General features: G+C 35.3%; 1 protein-coding gene across 1 annotated transcript in view; it reads left to right on the forward strand.

Moving 5' to 3' along the window:
- LOC127838207 (uncharacterized) overlaps positions 1 to 20,976 on the forward strand; it is a 41,044-nt gene extending 20,068 nt beyond the window's left edge. The window contains exons 13-21 of the mRNA XM_052365798.1: positions 267 to 329; positions 630 to 718; positions 3,823 to 3,898; positions 4,379 to 4,505; positions 5,574 to 6,154; positions 6,450 to 6,557; positions 7,912 to 8,011; positions 8,435 to 8,502; positions 9,908 to 20,976. Of these exons, the coding sequence (XP_052221758.1) occupies positions 267 to 329; positions 630 to 718; positions 3,823 to 3,898; positions 4,379 to 4,505; positions 5,574 to 6,154; positions 6,450 to 6,557; positions 7,912 to 8,011; positions 8,435 to 8,502; positions 9,908 to 9,995 (1,300 nt within the window). The 3' untranslated portion in view covers positions 9,996 to 20,976. The remainder of the gene's footprint in view (positions 1 to 266; positions 330 to 629; positions 719 to 3,822; positions 3,899 to 4,378; positions 4,506 to 5,573; positions 6,155 to 6,449; positions 6,558 to 7,911; positions 8,012 to 8,434; positions 8,503 to 9,907) is intronic.
- The last annotated feature ends 130 nt before the right edge of the window (positions 20,977 to 21,106 follow it).

Genomic DNA, 21,106 nt, shown 5'->3' on the forward strand with positions numbered 1-21,106 from the left:
TTTGTGAAATAAACTGCCATTCTATAAATAAGTTGTAAGGATTTGTCTTGGTAATTCAAAGTATAGTTATTTGCTGGAGTACAAATGAGAACATGCATTGATTTCTGTTATAAGGAATACAATATTTTAAGTTATCTATCTGTATTAGAAATGAAAATGGCAACAAAATTCTGTGCTTTGTTTTAAAAAGATGTGTATTATCATTGTATCATTGTCAAGAATTCCAAGTTTAATACCATATCGCTATAATTTTCATGAATTTTCAGGCACATGATAGTTTTCCGAAAACCTCCCTGGTCACTGAAAGACATCCTAGAATGCTGGAAAAAGTAAGTGGCAGATCAAGACCAATAACTCTGACCTGCAATGATGCAGAATTGTGCCCTTTATCTACTTTAGCTAAATGTAAACATGGAACAGCTCTTGTTATATCCTATGAAGACATTTGATATTGCATAGATCCATTCATCTGCATGTACAATCCATAATAACATGGCATACTCTTGTCTGCCCCCAAACATGTGTCACAGGGGCACAGATTTGTGTAAGATTTTAGCAAGAATTTGATCAAACCCTATGCAAAAAAATTGTACAACCAATTTTGCAATTTTCTGTATTTCTCTACACAGACATTGGATAGCTGTGTTTGGGATGATCTTCCCCAGGAGACTGATACACAATGTAGAGTCACTGCTGGATTTCTTCACGCAGTCCTGCGGTATTACAAACATTTGAAACATTCTCTGAGAAATGCGGGTTTAATCATTGTGCATGAAAAAAGGTCGTTCCTGATTTACCTGTGCAGATAAAGGACAACACTTTCTGTGTTAATTGTAATTTTGGTTTAAAGGAAGACTTTTCTTGACAAAAATCCAGATTAGGCAGAAAGTGATTTCCTTGATAAGCCTGTAAGGACTGCACAAAATCTTTGACATGTTACACACATGCATCAAACCCCTTTTTCACCAACAGAGGCTCATGTACTATACTTCAGCAGGGAGGGGGCATATGAGAGACTCTCTGTTGGTTAGTTTGTTGTTCTGTTGGGTTGAAACAGGTTGTTTCAAGTCGATAACTCAAGTTTCCATGGACCAATCCTGCTCATAGTTTGTATATACTAGTAGCTAGCGTGCTTGGGGACATAGCTTGGGACTGTGATTGTGATTAGTTAGGTCAATGACATCATTACTAAAAATTTAACCCTTTGCATGCTGGGAAATTTGTAGTCTGCTAAAATGTTGTCTGCTGAATTTCTAAAATAAGCATTTTCTTCGATTTTTTTCAAAGAATACTATCAGAATAGCAAACAGTTTGGATCCTGATGAGACGCCACGTTCTGTGGCGTCTCATCTGGATCCAAACTGTTTGCAAAGGCCTTTAAAATCCAGTTCCAGCGCTAAAAGGGTTAAAATTGGTTTGTCCTCAATAACTTAACTCTTTACCTCTTAGATACGTATTTTGACGCATTTGTAGTCCATTAAAAAGTTAAATTTAACTGAAACCTTGTTTACTAGATTGAAGTTTTAAAGGCCTTATTTCCAAGCTTAAGATACTGATGAGCAGAAAAAGCATAAAACCTGAACAGACTGTGAGTTACTCGTAGGCTGTTCTGGTTTTATGCTGTTTGCTAATAGCCGTTTTCATTTTGCTTTTGAGTGGAAAAGGGTTAAGTTTGGTAGATGTATTACACTAACTTTATGTGTGTATTTAGCTTATATGCAGACATAGCTAGGGATCGATTTACTATATAGGAAAAAAGTTGGCAACTTGTTATCTCGGCATCACCATATTAATTAAAGCTTTGAAATTGTATCCATCCTCAAAAGTTTGGTCTCAGCATAAAAATATATAAGAAGTTTTGTTAACATTCAGTTTTCGCTTATTGTTTTATCAAATATGTAACCTTTTCCTTGGCACAGCGTAGTATTTTTGTAAAACATGAATTTCACAAATTGTTCACGGTCCTTCAGGCACTTAGACCACTTAAAATCGTGATTATGCCAAATGTGTGTTGTCCAACATCAATACTGCCATTACTAAGCTTTGATACTTGAATATATGATATTTTAACAGTATCAACACATCCACATACTTTGACCTCATTTTAACATTCTTTTTAAATTCAACATACATGTATTAAAAAGGTCTTAATTCTTGGTTTACCAAAAATCTTGTGTCTCAACTAGCATCTTTCTTTGAACACTATCAACACACTCACAACATCTGACCTCTTCACACTCACAACATCTGACTTCATTTTGATGTTGACATTGTCCTACTTTTGGACTTAAACTTAATTCAAAAGGGTTGATCAATCAATACTCACATGGTTTCCACTGGGGGCATAAATGTTTATCGAGTGCAGCATCGTGTGTTTTTAACAAAGGAAAAAACTGGTTATTAGATTGTTGAATGTCGGCCGGCTGGCGGGCGGGCGGAAAAAGCTTGTCTGGGCCATAACTATGTCGTTCATGGTGAGTTTTTATTTGGCACATTTGTTCACCATCATTGGACGGTGTGTCGCGCAAAAGAATTACGTCGATATCTCCATGGTCAAGGTCACACTTTGAGTTCAAAGATCAAAAATAACCATAAAGGAGCTTGTCCGGGCCATAACTATGTCATTTATTGTGAGATTTTAAAATCCTTTGCCAGATATGATCTACATCATTGGACGGTGTGTAGCGCAAAAGATTTACATCAATATCTCCAAGGTCAAGGTCACACTTTGAGTTTAAATGTCAAAAATGGCCATAAATGAGCTTGTCCGGGCCATGACTATGTCATTCATTGGGAGATTTTAAAATCATTAGGCAGATATGATCTACATCATTGGACGGTGTGTTGCGCGAAAGAATTACATCAATATCTCCAAGGTCAAAATCACACTTTGAGTTCAAATGTCAAAAATGACCATAAATGAACTTGTCTGAGCCATAACTATGTTGTTCAGTGTGAGATTTTCAAATCATATGGCACATTTGTTTACCATCATTGGACAGTGTGTCATGCGAAAGAATTACTTTGATATCTCAAGGTCACACTTTGAGTTCAAAGGTCGAAAATGGCCATAAATGATCTTGTCAGGGCCATAACTATGTCATTGATTGTGAGATTTTAAAATTACTTTGTACATTTGTTTACAATCATTGGATGGTGTTTCATGCAAAAGAATTAAGTTGATATCTCCAAGTTCACACTTTGAGTTCAAAGGTCAAAAATGGCCAAACATGATCTTGTCCGGGCCATAACTAAGTCATTCATTGTGAGATTTTAAAATTACTTGGTACATTTGTTCACAATCATTGGACGGTGTGTCATGCGAAAGAATTACTTTGATAGCTCCTAGGTCAAGGTCACACTTGGAGTTAAAAAGTAAAAAAATGAGCTTGTCTGGGCCATAACTATGTCATTTATTGTGAGATTTTAAAATGACTCTGTACATTAATTTTGTTCACAGTCATTGGACGGCGTGTCATGCGAAAGAATTCAAGAGTTCAAAGGTCAAAATGGCCATACATGATAATGGCATAATAATTCTTAAAAATCGCTATAAATTAGCTTCTCTTGTTTTGTGAAGACAGCATGCAAAATATTCTGTGTCAATAAAGCATGTGGGGGTATACGTCTCATCTGTGACAAATCTCTAGTTATAAATATATTTATGCCCCCCTTCGAAGAAGAGCGGGTATATTGTTTTGCACACGTCGGTCCCTCCGTCAGTCGGTCCGTCCACCAGATAGTTTCCGGATGATAACTCAAGAACGCTTAGGCCTAGTTTTATGAAATCCTGGTTTTGTGACAATTTTGTCCCTTGTTTAGTTTTAGTTCTTACGAAAATCGAGAAAGCATTGGGGGATGCCGTAGAAATTCTAGACGAGTGTGTGATTAAAAAGAAGTAAGTATGCCTGTTGAAGGTCTCAGTCACAAACAACATACCGGTACTTTAAATTAAATTGAATGGTTTCAATTAAATTTTACGGTATATGTGATATGAAAATTATGTTAATATTTATACTCAAGTTTATCAACATACCTGGCTATTCAAAATGGATAATGATAACTTGTTTTTCTTTTTTTGTATGGTTCAATTATTTTATATCTCTGAATATCTTGACCTGAGGTTAGGAAAAAAGGCTTCTGGAAAGTACCTACAACATGTCTGTTGGTTTTTAATGAAATTTTTATCTAATAAAATTCTATGTAGAAGACTATGTTTTTAACCATTTTGATAAAGTTGCTACATTGCAGACTTATATATTTGATACTTTTGAGCAACTTTGTCATGGGAGTTCAATATATTAAATTTGGAAAGATATTTTATACATGTGCTCAAATTAAATATTTTCATACCTATTTGCTGTTCTGCAACTTTAAGGTATGGCCTGAGTGTGGAAACCATGACGCGATGCATACATGCCTTAAAGGGGCTGTGTAAGGGGTTACAAACTGGAACTGTCACCCCTGAAACAGTTACTAGTCTGGACAACTACCTGACAGATAAGGTAAGGCTGCACATATTTCTTTTCATTTAAGATGATCACACATAGCAAAGAATTATTCACTAGAAATAATGAATTGAGAAGAATTTTTGTCAGTTATTATTGATTGGTTAGTAAAAACTAAGCTACAAGTAAGTGTGATTTCTTTTTTTGAGAATCTTTTGAATTACTTCCCATATGTACTGGTTATTGGAAGAGTACCGATATATGTGTGAATATTATATACATGCAGTACTTAATCAATTTTTTTTTACCTGAGCACATATTGCTCATGGGGAGCTTGAAGGATACCGTGTTTGTATACCCCCACAAACGAAGTTTAGGGGGTATATAGGAGTGAACTTGCCTGTCGGTCTGTCTGTCGGTCCGTATTAAGTGTCCGCTCTCTAATTCAAGTAGTTTTCATCCGATCTTCACCAAACTTGGTCAGAAGTTGTATCTACATGATGTCTAGGCCAAGTTCGAACATGGGCCTTGCCGGGTCAAAAACAAGGTCAAAAAACAACGGGTCACTTAGTGCGTTTTTTAACATTCAGCATGGTGTCCGCTCTCTTATTAAAGTAGTTTACATCCAATCTTCACCAAACTTGGTCAGAAGTTTTATGGAGATGATCTTAAGGCCAAGTTAGAACATGGGCCTTTCTGGGTCAAAAACTAGGTTAAGGGGTCACTTAGTGCGTTTTAAAAATTGAGCATGGTGTCCGCTGTTTTTTGTGAAGACGACATGCAAAAAATTATGTGTCAATGCGGCATGTGGGGGTATTAGTCACGTCTGTAACAAAGCTCTAGTTTTTTCATTGTTGTCAGTCAGTATGTACATGAGAAATCTTTTTGTTCTGACGACTTCTCCTTCTGAACCAATTGCAGATTTAATCAAAACTTCACATGACTGTTCAAGTTTTATGCTTTTTGCTGGTCATAAGTATGATTTGGTTTGAAACAAAGCGTTAAAACTTGAATCTATCAAAATAAGTCTTAATTTGATTTTTTAAGGCACTACAAATGGGCCATAATGCTTATATGAGTACTAAAGGGTTGGTTTTTGAATGTCTCTTCCTGATTCTGTTACAGCTGGGAGTTTTTGACATCACCTCCCACAGGTCGTCCACCAGTGTGGAGGCCTTGGCCCAGAATGTATCTGCTGATAATAAAACTAATCTTCAGCATTCCCGTCTCAGAGACATCGGCTTTCAGACCAATATTCAGAGTCCCAACCACATAGTTAGTAACAACATGGGCGTGGTAGACTCTGGAGCATTCCGTGCCTTTTCTAACACTGGTGATAGTGGATCAAGAGGTTGCAGTAAGCCTAATTGTTTGGTTCCAAGTGTTCAGTCAAATGGTTATAACAACAATGCTAGTAACATAGAATCAAAAACTTCACATTTAAAACCTAATTCAGAAAATAGCAGGAGTTTTGGTACTTCTGATAATGTGCACTTAAATGAAATGAAACCAGTCGATTGTAAGCGCTTTGGAAATTTAAACCAATCTAGTGATGTCACAAATGGAAACGAGGCAACAACAACAGGAAGTGAAGTCATTCGGACATCAACAGGAAGTGATGTCGTGTTGAGGGAGGCTGATAGGGCGACAGCCCTTAACGCTGGCACAAGGCTGGAACAGATCTGGAAATTTATTCATAATAGCTGGTAATCATATGGATTTGGTCTCTAATGAAGTAAAACAGTAAAAGCTAAAAATGTTTTCTTTACTATTGTGATAATAAAATGTAGTAAACAAGTGGACAATCTTGAAAGTCTTCAGCATTTTGGGTGAAGCTTTTGCACTTCCTTGATTGCACTGCAATGTTTTAGGTCTTGAGGCAAAATATGGAATAAATTACTCCAAAACTTTAATTTACTCATGCCACAATATCCAGTTGAGGCTTTGAGCAGTGGTTAGGGTCCATTAACTCTATTTTACCCAAACTTGTATTGCTTTCAGTCAGGAGATTCAAGATGGTTTCCAAAGCAACCAGATTCCTGTTGGCATAGCAACACAGCTACAGCTTCTGGTAGCCACTGTGATGGATCTCCGCATATCCTATGTTGGGTGAGTACATATGGAGAGTGGAGTGAGCAACCTTTGTATCTGTTGAACGCTTCTTTCAGCATGCATGCAGTGGTTGTTTTTCCTTATTTATAAAGTATCAGTAAAAGACATTTTCCCAATTAAGCCAAAATACAAAAAATTCTTATTGCAGTTCATACAATTCCCCAAAAGGAAGGAAAGTTGCGTCTGATTTGTTTCACAAAACGCATCATCTGCAAGTAAACAATAAAACTGACTACTGAAAGTGAACATTACACCAAAAAGGCATTTAAAAGAATATTCAGATGTGTTTTAAAATTAAATACCAACGTTCAAAAGACCCATGATGAGCCTGTGTGGACCGCACAGGCTATTATTTAACGACACTTTACCCACATGCATTTAGCCCTGTTTTCTCCAGGGGCAGAAAAGTTCATAGACTGCTTATTTTCTCTTGAACATTTTAATCTGTGACAACGTTTTATATTAACAAAATATATGATTATATGAGCCTTCATATATATGTAAACAATAAGTTGAGCATCAATTAAATTAATACTGCACAACAAATTATATCATGTTCAAAATTTAATACCGTATAACCCGGTCCCAATCTGAAGATTTAAAAACCTGAATTTTATGGGTTTTTTGCACTTATTTTACCAAATAATCATAGTACCAGTACTTTTCCCAATTGGGCAAAAAATCTCTGTTTAGAGATACAACAATTGTATTCTCATTAAGAGTTTTCCATAATCTGTCTGGTGTCAATGATTGGGAACATGGATGGAATATAGACTTGCTTTCCATGCAATCTGTACCCAAATATGCACAGTTTGCTAGGGTTTAAACCTTATACATGTATAACAATTAGCTTTTTTCAGCAAAATTAATTCTCCTACTGATCAAAATCCCTCAAAATTAGTAAATTTCTCTAGCAAAAAATAGGCAAAATTTGCAATAAAGTAATTGCACAAGATCTATTATTCTATTGAAATCACATATTAATTGTCTCTTTTGCCAAATTTTCAGAATGTTTTTGGTACATTTTGCACTGAAATTCAATTTCAATTCACTTGTTGGTTGGTATTAATAAATAAGACCGGTACCTGACACTTGCACATCACATACAATGATCAAAGCATGTTCAACTGGAAAACCCCCATCCCACAGTTCTTTCTGTATATGCTTTCTGTTAAATGAAACAAAAATGTTGATATTGAACACATAAATGTTTTACATGGTTTGGTTTTTAATATAGACATTGGCTTTTACAAAGAAATGTTTAGGGCTTGTGCAAAACTATTCTGTCTTATATGGATAATTTAAGACATACACAACAGTTTGACGCTAACCATTCAAACTGTCATCTCAGGTTGCTAGAGTTTCCTGTGTCAGAGCTGACCAATCGGGAGCGAGAGTTTACAGCTCTCACCAATATATGCAATGGCTTCTTTCATCGCTTCCAGTTACCAGTAAGTTACATGTATGATGTTTTTAATAATTCAGCCTTTCTTGTTATTGTCCCATCATGAAAACAGCTTTTATACACACAAATCAATGGATTGTACGTTCAGACTCTCTTTGGGGTTGATAATAAACTGAGATTTTTTTTGACAGGTACTAATTGAAATAAGTCAATAAAAAAGTACCATGTTTTCCCCATTCAATAATCACAAGTTATCAAGCGACCCAGCATGGCATTGTTTTGACCTGGATTCAAATGTAGTGTTTTATACAATCATTTTCAGTTTTTTTCATGTAAACATTCGTGCGAGATTAATAGATGTAAAATACTATTGTTTATAAAAACAATACCATAGCACTCTTGCATAAATTGTTGGAAATTGAAAACATGATAACTAATGCAGCTGATGACTCTTATGTTAAATTTTCAGGATCCTGTACCAGTGACAGTAGTGTTGCCCACCCAGCTGTTAACACTGTACAGTTTACCTGAGTTCAGGTGAGTAAACGAGAGGTTTACCTGAGTTCAAGTGAGTAAACAGAAAGTTAACCTGTGTTCAGGTGGAAGTACAATTATCTGACTGTCTAAAGCATTGAATATTAAACACACTCTGGGAATACAGGGCTTAAGGCATTTGCGTGAAGTGCACAGGCTAATTAGCACAACTCTTTTTTTCTCAATTGTATTTTTGCTAAGATGAGACTTCTTTTTAAAAAATACCATAAAAAGGGTAAGTATCTTCCCAGATTGCACAGGCTAATGTGGAACGATAGTTTATGCACATGCATTAAAACACGTTTCCTCAGATCTAAGCTTATATCATTTAACATTAAATAGGAAGTTATTTCAAGCTAGCTGAAAGGAATTTTGATTAAAGTGAACTGCTCTTTCATGAGCTGACTGCATATCTTAAAACTTGCGCATTTGTTATAATTTAACAAAAATCGGAAAAATTACCTGATGAAAATGTAACTTTGCCAATTTAAAACAATTCTAAAAAAAGGAAATTGATTTTCAGTCAGGTACAAGTAAAACTGGCGAGGTTGGTAAAAATTCTGGCTATTGCAAAAGCAGTTTATGGGCATTTAATATTAATCCCAGGGTTTGCAAGTGCATCTATAAGTCTGGAAATTATCAGCTTCAATGATGTCGCATAGACATATTCCTTGTTTCATAACAATTAAAATTCTGATAATTTTTTCATTTTCTTGTTGAATATTTCTTTATTTTGGTAAAAAAAAATGACTAAAAAAACACAAATGAAAATTCAAATTCTGAGAAACGTCAGAAGATACTTTAAGACAAATTGCCTGATAAGGTTAGAATCTAGGCGTTTCATCATTATATCAGACATATGCTTTTAACTGTGATTTTGTAACAATATCATGTCTTGACAGTAATGCCACTTTTGTCCAACATTTTGATTTTTGTCAACAGGTGTCACAGAGTCTGCCAGTGGTGTTAAGGCATTGAACAATATGAGTCATGTTCTGAGAAAATTGAGCATAATGCATTTGCGTAAAGTGCTGTCCCAGATTAGCCTGTGCAGTTCTCACAGGCTAATCAGGGACAACACTTTCCGCCTTAATTGGATGTTTGCTAAGAAGAGACTTCATTTAAACGAAAAATGTCATAAAAGCTGAAAGTGTCGTCCCTGATAAGCCTGTGCGGACTGAATATGGCTCATATATTATCATTATTATGTCATTGTTACTACATGTACTGGGTGTTTCCAAGAAGGTGTGAATAGAACTAAGATTGTACCATAACATAATATTTAGTCAATGCAGTTTTGATATTTTGATAACTGCAAATTTGGATAAATAAAATAAAATTGGGAGTACATTAATCACAATATTTCTATCAATTCTAGCTTTAATCTTTTCACTATATCCTCTTGTAGAGTAATCCTACAACAACTTCATGTGAAGGTGGATGAAATGCTTCGTTTCCTGTACCAGTTTGTTCAAGCATTGACAGCGGATGATTGAAGGAGAAGATAAGGTCAGCACTGTGAATATGGTGTTGGCCTTGGGAGTCATCCAATCTGACAATCCATCCCACTGTGGGAGTGTTTTTTAGACTCCCCCCGTCAGCAAGTACTGGTTCCTCCCAGTGCATTGAGTGTTTCAATAAGCCCTAGGCTTTTTATGCAATCTAGCTCAAATGAATAGTTTTGAACTAAAGGAGAAGACATCCATTTAGGGATTGATATGTTGAGTGAAATGGTGGGGATTCTCTTCTGTGACTTGAAAGTTAGACAGATGGAGCAAATAAATCTCTACTGTGAGGGGAAAAAATAAAGCTGAATCAGTACTGTTATTAAGAAATGCACTGTGAGGGGAAAATATAGGAAGCCAATTCTGCAATGTTTGTAAGCAATCCTTTGACCAAAATGTGAATGGAGTGAAATCTGTGAGTAAGACATCCACTATGAGAGACAATCTATGCAGCAAAATATTTAACCAGGTTTTTAACCAGGTTTTCCGAAGGAAAAAACTGGTTATTAGATTGGCGAATGCGGGCGGGCTGGCTGGCTGGCTGGCGGGCTGGCGGAATAAGCTTGTCCGGGCCATAACTATGTCGTTCATTGTCAGATTTTAAAATCATTTGGCACATTTGTTCACCATCATTGGACGGTGTGTCGCGCGAAATAATTACGTCGATATCTCCAAGGTCAAGGTCACACTTTGAGTTCAAAGGTCAAAAATGGCCATAAATGAGCTTGTCCGAGCCATAACTATGTCGTTCATCGTCAGATTTTAAAATCATTTGGCACATTTGTTCACCATCATTGGACGGTGTGTCGCGCGAAATAATTACGTCGATATCTCCAAGGTCAAGGTCACACTTTGAGTTCAAAGGTCAAAAATGGCCATAAATGAGCTTGTCCTGGCCATATTTATGTCATTCATTGTGAGATTTTAAAATCATTTGGCACATTTGTTCACCATCATGGGACGGTGTGTCCCACGAAAGAATCACGTCAATATCTCCAATGTCAAGGTCGCCACGACTAAAAATAGATTTAAAAAAAAAAAAAAAACTTACAAAGGGGGTTAATTTTTTTTGGTCATTTCAAAAGTTCAGTTTGAGTTTTCTCCCTTTATCAGATTTTTTTTTCACAATGAAAACCTGGTTTTGTGACAATTTTGTCCCTTGTTTTATTTTATTATGAAGAGAAAAATAAGAAGTGAAATTAAGAATAATTGATAAAAGGGAGAAAATGCTCTCTCTATTAATATTAGATTGTGGTATGAGGGGCGTATGGCAGTCTGAACAGCTGCTATTGGGTTAATAGCTTAAGTTTGCATTAATCAATCTTGATGACATGAAGGATATAGCAAGCATGGACGGACGCTTGTTCGGGACTGTATTTTCGGGTCAAGCTCAAAGTCATCGTTATTCGCCATGATTCTTGTTTTACTTTTGCTAACATTTGAAATGGGTTTAACTTAACACATGCCCCTTTCTCTATACGATGCATTTCATTTCATGAATTATTTTTGTCAAATAATAAATGTTTTTAAAAGCTGATGTGTTCATAGAAACAACTGTAATGCATCAAGTAATGAATACAGGTTATTAAACCAATAACTTATTGAATGTTATAAACAGTTTTTGTGTTGTACTACCATAGTTGTATTTTCTGCAATTTAAATGCCGTTGATAAAGCAGTTATGTTCTTAGTTCATGATCTTTTTATGACCCCGGATTGAATGATCGGAGGTCTATTGTTTTTGGCCTGTCTGTCTGTCTGTCTGTCTGTCTGTCTGTCTGTCTGTCTGTCATTGTATGTGTGTGTCTGTCTGTCCCAAAACTTTAAGGTTGGTAATAACTTTTGCAATATTGAAGATAGCAACTTGATATTCGGCATGCATGTGTATCTCATGAAGCTGAACATTCTGAGTGGTGAAAGGTCAAGGTCATTCTTCAAGGTCAAAGGTTAAATATATGGCTTCAAAGCAGCACATTAGGGGGCATTGTGTTTCACAAACGCAGCTCTTGTTGTTTAAATCAGTGGTTTATTTTCTGTTTTGTTTTTAGTATGTTAGAGTTTCAAGTTTGCAAGTACTTACCAAATATTTATATCATGAAATTATCAGTTGATTTTTGGAGAAAAATGTTCAACTTGTTGTTGCTCTGTCATCTTTAAATATTGTTTCCCTTCTTTTTTTAAGCCCATTTAATGAATTTCAATAAATTTACTAATAAATAATTTTAATTGCCTTTTTTTAGTCTGGCAAGGGGGGCAATTTTTACCTTTTTGGTTAGCAATGTACTAAAATTATATTTTAGATATTTAAATAATGAATGATTCTAAAGGTATTGATGTTGGGGCATGTTTGAAACACTGTTTGTGTTATTTGATGCTAATGACTGGACTTTTTTTGTGCAATTACAATTTTATAACAAAACCGTTTAGATGTGATGTTATAATTATTGTGCCCTTGGTAAGTTATGTACAGTCTACTCTCGTTATCTCGAAGTCGGCGGGAACAAGAAAAAATATCGAGATAACGAGAGTTCGAGATATCCGATTAGGCGTTTTCAAAGAAAAAATGAGACGAAATTTTGACTTGTTTTTAACATCAATATACCTGATTAGTGGTCTAACTAAAGCCGTCAACCGTGGCATAATACTCTCTACTACCCTATCTATTACTTGATATATATGCGTTTTAAAGAGGCACGATTAAATTTGTTATTTAAATGCTTAAAATGACGTTTTAAGTGTTACTAAATTGCATGAACACATGCGGTTATCATTTTCTAAACTTTCGAGTAAACATCCGGTAATGTTGCTATTTAAAGTTATGATGCAAGTGATGTTCAATCAAAACAAGGGTTTTTCATATGGACATGCGTAAATCACGTTCCGGAATACTGGACTGTACATGTACATTTTGTAGTTTGAAATGCAAAGTTCGATCGATGATTAGTACAGGATAAAATAAACCCACAGGTTATAAAATGACAGGCCTTACTCAAGTGTTAATGGCTAATGACATAACACAAGTGTGGTCATTGATGCAATTAACGGATCAATTATCTTCTGCACAGTATCGGGAGAAGCCGGGCGAAGCGGGACGGTGAAGTATCAAAGAAAAAATTTCTCACCTTTGCCAACACTCGGACAGTTATTCGCACTACGAGATAAACCACAGTAAATACATGTAAAATCCGGACTCGGTACAAATTTGTATATCGAAATATTGAATTATTCGACATAACGAAAATCGAGATATGCGATGTTTATTAATATAGATAAAGAAGGAAAAAAGTTGGGACATTGAGCTTACTTCGACATATCGAAAAAATCGAGATATCCGATGTCGAGATAACGAGAGTAGACTGTATGTTAATAGGAAATATGTGTTAACTACAGGAAGTTATGTGTTAACTCATCTAGGTTGTGTTAACTTATACAAATTATATGTTAAGTAATGAAAGTAAAAAATTGTGTAATTAATTACGTAGTTGGACAAGCGTTGTGACCAATTTTTTGTTCAGCCCCCCCCCTAAACATTCTGTCAGTTACACTTTTAGGCTCTGAAAATAATGTATATTAGGTTAAATTAAAACGTTTGTCAAGTTGTTCAATTTTTAGCTCATCTATTTTTGGAAAAAAAATTATGAGCTATTGTCATCACCTTGGCGTCTGCGTCGGCGTCGGCGTCCGGTTAAGTTTTGCGTTTAGGTACACTTTTCTCAGAAAGTATCAATGCTATTGCATTCAAACTTGGTAAACTTACTTACTATCATGAGGGGACTGGGCAGGCAAAGTTAGATAACTCTGGCGTGCATTTTGACAGAATTATGTGCCCTTTTTATACTTAGAAAATTGAAAATTTTGGTATAGTTTTGTGTTTAGGTCCATTTTATTCCTGAAGTATCAAAGCTATTGCTTTCATACTTGCAACACTTACTAACTATCATAAGGGGACTGTGCAGGCAAAGTTATGTAACTCTGACTGGCGTTTTGACAGAATTATGTGCCCTTTTTATACTTAGAAAATTGAAAATTTGGTTAAGTTTTGTGTTTAGGTCCACTTTATTCCTACAGTATCAAAGCTATTGCTTTCATACTTGCAACACTTATTAACTATCATAAGGGGACTGTGCGGGCAACGTTATGTAACTCTGACTGGCATTTGGACGGAATTATGGGCCCTTTATACTTAGAAAATTGAAAATTTGGTTAAGTTTTGTGTTTTGGTCCACTTTACCCCTAAAGTATCATAGATATTGCTTTCATACTTGGAACACTCACAAACTATCATAAGGGTACAGTAAAAGGACTAGTTGCATAACTCTGGTTGTCATTTTTACGGAATAATAGCCCTTTTTTGACTTAGTAACTTTGACTATATGGTTAAATTTTGTGTTTCGATCCACTTTACTTCTAAATATCAAGGCTATTGCTTTCAAACTTCAAATACTTTCATGCTATCATGAGGTTACTGTACCTGGCAAGTTGAATTTTACCTTGATCTTTGAATGACCTTGACTCTCAAGGTCAAATTATTAAATTTTGCTTAAATTGCCATAACTTCTTTATTTATGAATAGATTCGATTGATACTTTGACAAAACAACTCTTACCTGACATACCATACATGAAGCTGCATATTTTGAGTGGTGGAAGTTGAAGGTCAAGGTCATCCTTCAAGATCATCCTTCAAGGTCAAAAAAATTCAAAGCAGCGTTCTCATGAAGCTGCACATTTTGAGTGGTGGAAGCTCAAGGTCATCCTTCAAGGTCAAAGGTCAAAAAACAAATAAAAAATTTCAAAGTGGCATTATCATAAAGCTGCACATTTTGAGTGGTGGAAGTTCAAGGTCAAGGTCATTCTTCAAGGTCAAGGTCATCCTTCAAGGTCAAAGGTAAAAAAAAAATCAAAGCGGCGTTATCATGAAGCTGCACATTTTGAGTGGTGTAGGTTCAAGGTCAAGGTCATCCTTTAAGGTCAAGGTCATCCTTCAAGGTCAAAGGTCAAATAAAATATAATAAAAAAATCAAAGCGGCGTTATCATGAATCTTCACATTTTGAGTGGTGGAAGTTCAAGGTCAAGGTCATCCTTCAAGGTAAAAAAAAATATAAAAAATTCAAAGCAGCGTTCTCATGAAGCTGCACATTTTGAGTGGTGGAAGTTCAAGGTCAAGGTCATCCTTCAAGGTCAAGGTCATCCTTCAAGGTCAAAGGTAAAACAAATTAAAATAAATTCAAAGCGGCGTTCTCATGAAGCTGCACATTTTGAGTGGTGGAAGTTCAAGGTCAAGGTCATCCTTCAAGGTCAAAGGTAAAAAAAAAACAATAAAAAATTTCAAAGTGGGGCAATAGGGGGCATTGTGTTTCTGACAAACACATCTCTTGTTTTTTTCAAACATGGTTAAAAAACACAAATATTTATTTTTATTAGCTCCACTGGCCAAAGGCCAGCTGGGCTTATGTCATGGTCCTGTGTCCATCGTGTGTGCGTGCGTGCGTGCGTTAACTTTTTCTTTAAACATCTTCTTCTCCTAAACTACTGGTCCAAATCTGATGAAATTTCTCAGGAATGTTCCTGTGGTGAACCTCTTTCAAATTTGTTCAAATTATGCCCCTTGGGTCAAATTTGACCCTGCCCCGGTGGGTCAAAAAATTGAAAATTTGCTTATATAAGGCCTATTTTGTGCGAACTTTATAAATCTTCTTGTCCATATCCATAAGGAATAGGGCTACCAAATTTGGTATGTATTGACATCTTATAGTCTTCTTCCAAGTTTGTTCAAATTATGCCCCTGTGGTCAAATTTGACCCTGCCCCGGGGGGTCAAAAAATTGAAAATTTGCTTATATAAGGCCTACTTTGTGCAAACTTTAAAAATCTTCTTGTCCATAACCATATGGCATAGGGCTACCAAATTTGGTATGTTGTGACATCTTATTGTCCTCTACCAAGTTTATTCAAATTATGCCCCTGGGGTCAAATTTGACCCTGCCCCGGGGGGTTAAAAAATTGAAAATTTGCTTATATTTTTGTGCAAACTTTAAAAATCTTCTTGTCCATAACCATTGGGACTAGGGCTACCAAATTTGCTATGTAGTGACATCTTATATTCCTCTACCAAGTTTGTTCAAATTATGCCCCTGGGGTCAAATTTGACCCTGCCCCGGGGGGTTAAAAAATTTAAAATTTGCTTATATAAGGACTATTTTGTGCAAACTTTAAAAATCTTCTTGTCCATAACCATTGGGCCTAGGGCTACCAAATTTTGTATGTAGTGACATTTTATAGTCCTCTACCAAGTTTGTTCAAATTATGCCCCTGGGGTCAAATTTGACCCTGCCCCGGGGGGTCAAAAAATTGAAAATTTGCTTATATAAGGCCTATTTTGTGAAAACTTTAAAAATCTTCTCGTCCATAACCATTGGGCCTAGGGCTACCAAATTTGGTATGTTGTGACATCTAATAGTCCTCTACCAAGTGTGTTCAAATTATGCCCCTGGGGTCAAATTTGACCCTGCCCTGGGGGGGTCAAAAAATCGAAAATTTGCTTATATAAGGCCTATTTTGTGCAAACTTTAAAAATCTTCTTGTCCATAACTGTATGGCATAGGGCTACCAAATTTGGTATGTAATGACATCTAATAGTCCTCTACCAAGTTTGTTCAAATTAAGCCCCTGGGATCAAATTTGACGGTTCCCCAGGGTTCACAAAATTGAACATATGCTTATATTGGGCCCATTTTGTGCAAACTATAAAAATCTTCTTGTCCATAACCATTGGGCCTATTTCTACCAAATTCGGTAGGTAGTGACATCTAATAGTTCTCTACTTAGTTTGTTCAAATTATGCCCCTAGGAACAAATTTGACCTTGCCCCAGGGGTCACAAAAATGAACATATGCTTAAATAAGGCCTATTTTGTGCAAACTTTAAAAATCTTCTTGTTCTTAATTATAGAGCCTAGGGCTACTAAATTTGGAATGTAGTGATATCTAATAGTCCTCTACCAAATTTGTTCAAATTATTTCCCTGGGCTCAAATTTGACCCGGCCCCGGGGGTCACAAAACTGAACATATGACGTTTACCAGTAGAGATTACTGCGGCTGTTTGGCTGTGACCAACAACAACATCAACATCTTGTAAACATGAGATAAAACCCTGTCATTTATTTCCATTTTAGGTCAGATGGTGACTGCTTACAAAGGCATTGAAGTAAGAACATGTGTTATGAATGTTTTTCTTATAAACTGAAAAAAGTCAGGTTTTATTTAAATATGTCGAAAGTGACCATATATCCGGATGAAAATATTTTGGATGACATGTTAATTTCATGTCTTTTTTGTAGTGTTAAAACCAGTTTAATAATATATTGTTGATTTTAAAAACACAACTTCCATGAACATAATTATTTCAAGGAAAGTCAATATATGATACTGCACGGTAAACTCAAACTTTGTATCCAAGAGGAGGTGTTGAAATTAATGAAGTGCATTGTTCTTAACTATCGTATATGCTGCTTTTTAATAACTAATGATTCATTGTTCCATTTGTGAATCGTGACTGATCATGAATTGTTGAAATGATTGTCAATTGCTCAGCAATCCATACATATTTCTGACCATTTTATAATTTTCTTAATACAAATGTATAAGTTATGAATTGATCTTAGAAGTCAAATGTATTACTTAATTAAATACATTTATAAATATAAAGAAATAATCTTTAGATTATCATAATATTCTCAGGCCTGTTGGTCTTAGGGATGTGTTGGTTGATGAGCAATTTCTCCTTTTATCACAATTATTTCTACTCTACCTGATCATTTCCTTCATATTCCATTTTAATTCATTTGACGTCTGCAACCTCTTTCAAATTGGGAAAGTCCAAAATGTGTTGCTTGGTAAAGGGTTAAGGCATTTTGATTCCTATGGGTCTTGTGAATCTGTTTCAAATCAAATGCGTAGATTTGATCTTCAGCATCTAAAAATATGTGAAATAGAAAGAACAACAATATCTTTTGGAGAGATAAATGTACCTACGTTATAAGCAAAGGACCTGTGCAACAATGCCCGGGCTTTTTTGTCTATTTAGTTAACACGGTAGTAACTTTTTACATATATAAAAATGCTCACCCTTCCAACTTTAAGCGCCCAGTGGGACGAGGGATAGAAAGAGAAAGTCACATGCTTGAGTACATTTCAACCCATGCGAATTCCCCTTTTTGTCGCAAAGAAAAAACAGTGGAGCGATACAGGGCCATCATGGCCCTCTTGTTATTTTATTTTTGAAATACGGTCCAACCATACCACCCAAGAATCCCCCCCCCCCCAAAAAAAAAATTATGTAATTTTTTGTTTGCATTGTTTTTGCATTTTTGGAAGATAATGTAATAAATGACCACACCCCTACACTATACACCCCTCTCCACTCCAACCCTCCCTCCTTTGTGATTGAAATTGAGATAGGTCCCTACACCTATAAAAAGAAAAATAGATGAGCGGTCTGCACCCGCAAGGCGGTGCTCTTGTTATCAATTGTTCTAACTTAAATCTAAGTCGTTATTCAATCCATAACATGTTGGTTACCAGTAATTAATATCTGAAGATATAATGTTTAATTTCTTTCAATTATTATTATTGTACTTACAGGGGTGTGATTTTTCCCACTTTGAATATCAAACTAATTTTACAAATAGTCATTAACTTTGCTGAATCTATATGAGCCGTGTTCTGATAAAACTGTGCTTAATGCATGTGCGTAAAGTGTTTTCCCAGATTAGCCTTTGCAGTCTGCACAGGCTAATCAGGGACGACACTTTCCGCCTAAATTGGATTTTTGCTAAGAAGAGACTTCATTTAAATGAAAAATTTCATAAAAGCGGAAAGTGTTATCCCTGATTAGCCTGTGCAGACTGCACAGGCTAATCTGGGATGACACTTTACGCACATGCATTAAGCCCAGTTTTCTCAGAACAAGGCTCATATTCCAACGAAGAGTTAAGTTAAACCCTTTAAAAGGGGTAGGGCATTTTCCTCTCCTGAGGTGGTTATTGAATCACATTCCTTATTGTTTTATTGTATGTCTTCTCCAGCAATTCATACCTCACTGTATTAAAAGGAAGATGATATATTGATATGCTAGTCAAATTCAGTTTTTGCTTTCCAAATTCATAATACTGATGTATTCTTAAAATTGGGATTGCAAAATGGTGTTTTTTTAATAACCAATGCCGGTATGTTCATGTATACGTTTTTCACATGGGCTTACGGCCTCAGGTATTTTGAAATTAACTCAATTATTAAAAAACTTATATTGCTTAAACTAGTTAAGGTATTCATTTTTATGTTTCATTTAATTATGTTTCATTTACATACGGAAAAATATACTTTTTAATATAGGTAAATAGTAAAACCTTTTTTATATCATTAAGAAAATCTTAGTTTTATTGATTGTTTTGTATACAATTGACATACTTAATAACCTTGTTTTTGTTTTGCATTTGAAGATACATATGCAAGCACTATACAATACATGTGTACATGTATTATACATTTTTTTTATTAATTATCCTGCAGAGGGGGTCAGTCGATTTGCCTTTCTCTAGCGATTTAATTTAAATTTAAAATATTTCATACCATGCAGTGTTTGTGTGCAAGATATTTTTTCATGCCCAAAGATCCACTCATTATTAAGTTATGTACCCAGAGCTCCAGATAAGGGTCTTATTTTCGTAATTACGAATTATTTTCAAGTCCGTTACGTATTTATTTTAAAATCTTGTCGTACCATTAAGAATTACAAAATCAAGTTACGAATATTATTTTTACATCGGTTCGTATCGATTTTTATTGATTTCTTTTCGCGTATTAAAGATCTTTTCGGTGCTTATATAGAATGGTTATCGGGTTTGTTTAACAAAGCGCATTTTTTTCAATAAAAGCGGCGTGTACAGTCTGTACATCAAAAAACAATGGCGGCGACAATGAGCGTCCTAAAAAACTGCAAAGCGTGCAAAAACTCGATTTTAACATATTGTACGCAAATTGAGCCGAAGTTGAATGTTAAGAAAGACATTATAGAAAAAATCTTATACGATGTTTTATGTTCAGTTGCCGACACAGTCGGAAAAGCTAAAAAAAACGCGACACGACGGGTCCAAACTTAAACAAAAAAAAAATTGAACGAGTAGAAGGGACATTTCCCGTGGCTAATCGTTGAACAGATTGAAGGGTAGACCCGTTTTAATTTTGCAATATGTAAAAATTCATCGAAGGCTTGCAATCTAAGCACAGTTTGGGCATATGAAGGTATTTGAAAAATAAAATTGTATAATACTGAATAGACACCGTTGAACTCGTATAAATAAAGTTGCTAGTATGTTTATTTCGATTTTTTGCATGAAAATAACCATTATTATTTATTTTTAGGTCATTTAGAAAAGTTAAGATTTATTTTCCAAAACTTAGTAGTAACGTTAAGAATAAAATTTCAGAGTTAAGAATTCTTTTTGAAAATCTGGTAGTAACATTAAGAATTTCACAAAACCTTATCTGGGGCTCTGGTACCCTTGAAGCATTAATGTTTAAGTTCTTGGAGCACATTTCATCCACATTTCTTAAGCGATTAAATTCCAATTTCCAATATGTCATCACCTTAAAGTAGATGTCTTTCTTTAACAGTGATTCCCGGAGTCTTTAGTTATCTGCACTTGAACATTGAGTGCAAAGCGGAGCAGCGGCATAAGTCGTGTTTATGACTAAGCAGTAATAAATATAAAACATTAAAAATGTGTGTAGTGTGAAGTACATGTAGAATACTATGAGTGTGATTTAGATGATGTGATGTAGTTAAATACATAGCTTAGCTCAAATGACAGCTTGTCAGTCCAAACAATACGGCTGTTCTTTTTGTGATATCTCGTCGAATTGATTATATGTAAATATTAATTATTATTTGTGTTAATACAAAGTTTATGTTTCTGTTTTGCTTCTGTTTGTGGCTTTTTTTATGTAGTTGGACCATGAAAGGTTCCCACTTTCACTTAGACATTTAACATGCTGCAAGCTCAGCTTAACTCGTGCCGCATCAACATTTCAAATAATACTTATC

Source organism: Dreissena polymorpha, chromosome 7, assembly GCF_020536995.1.
Source record: "Dreissena polymorpha isolate Duluth1 chromosome 7, UMN_Dpol_1.0, whole genome shotgun sequence".
NCBI lineage: Eukaryota > Metazoa > Mollusca > Bivalvia > Myida > Dreissenidae > Dreissena > Dreissena polymorpha.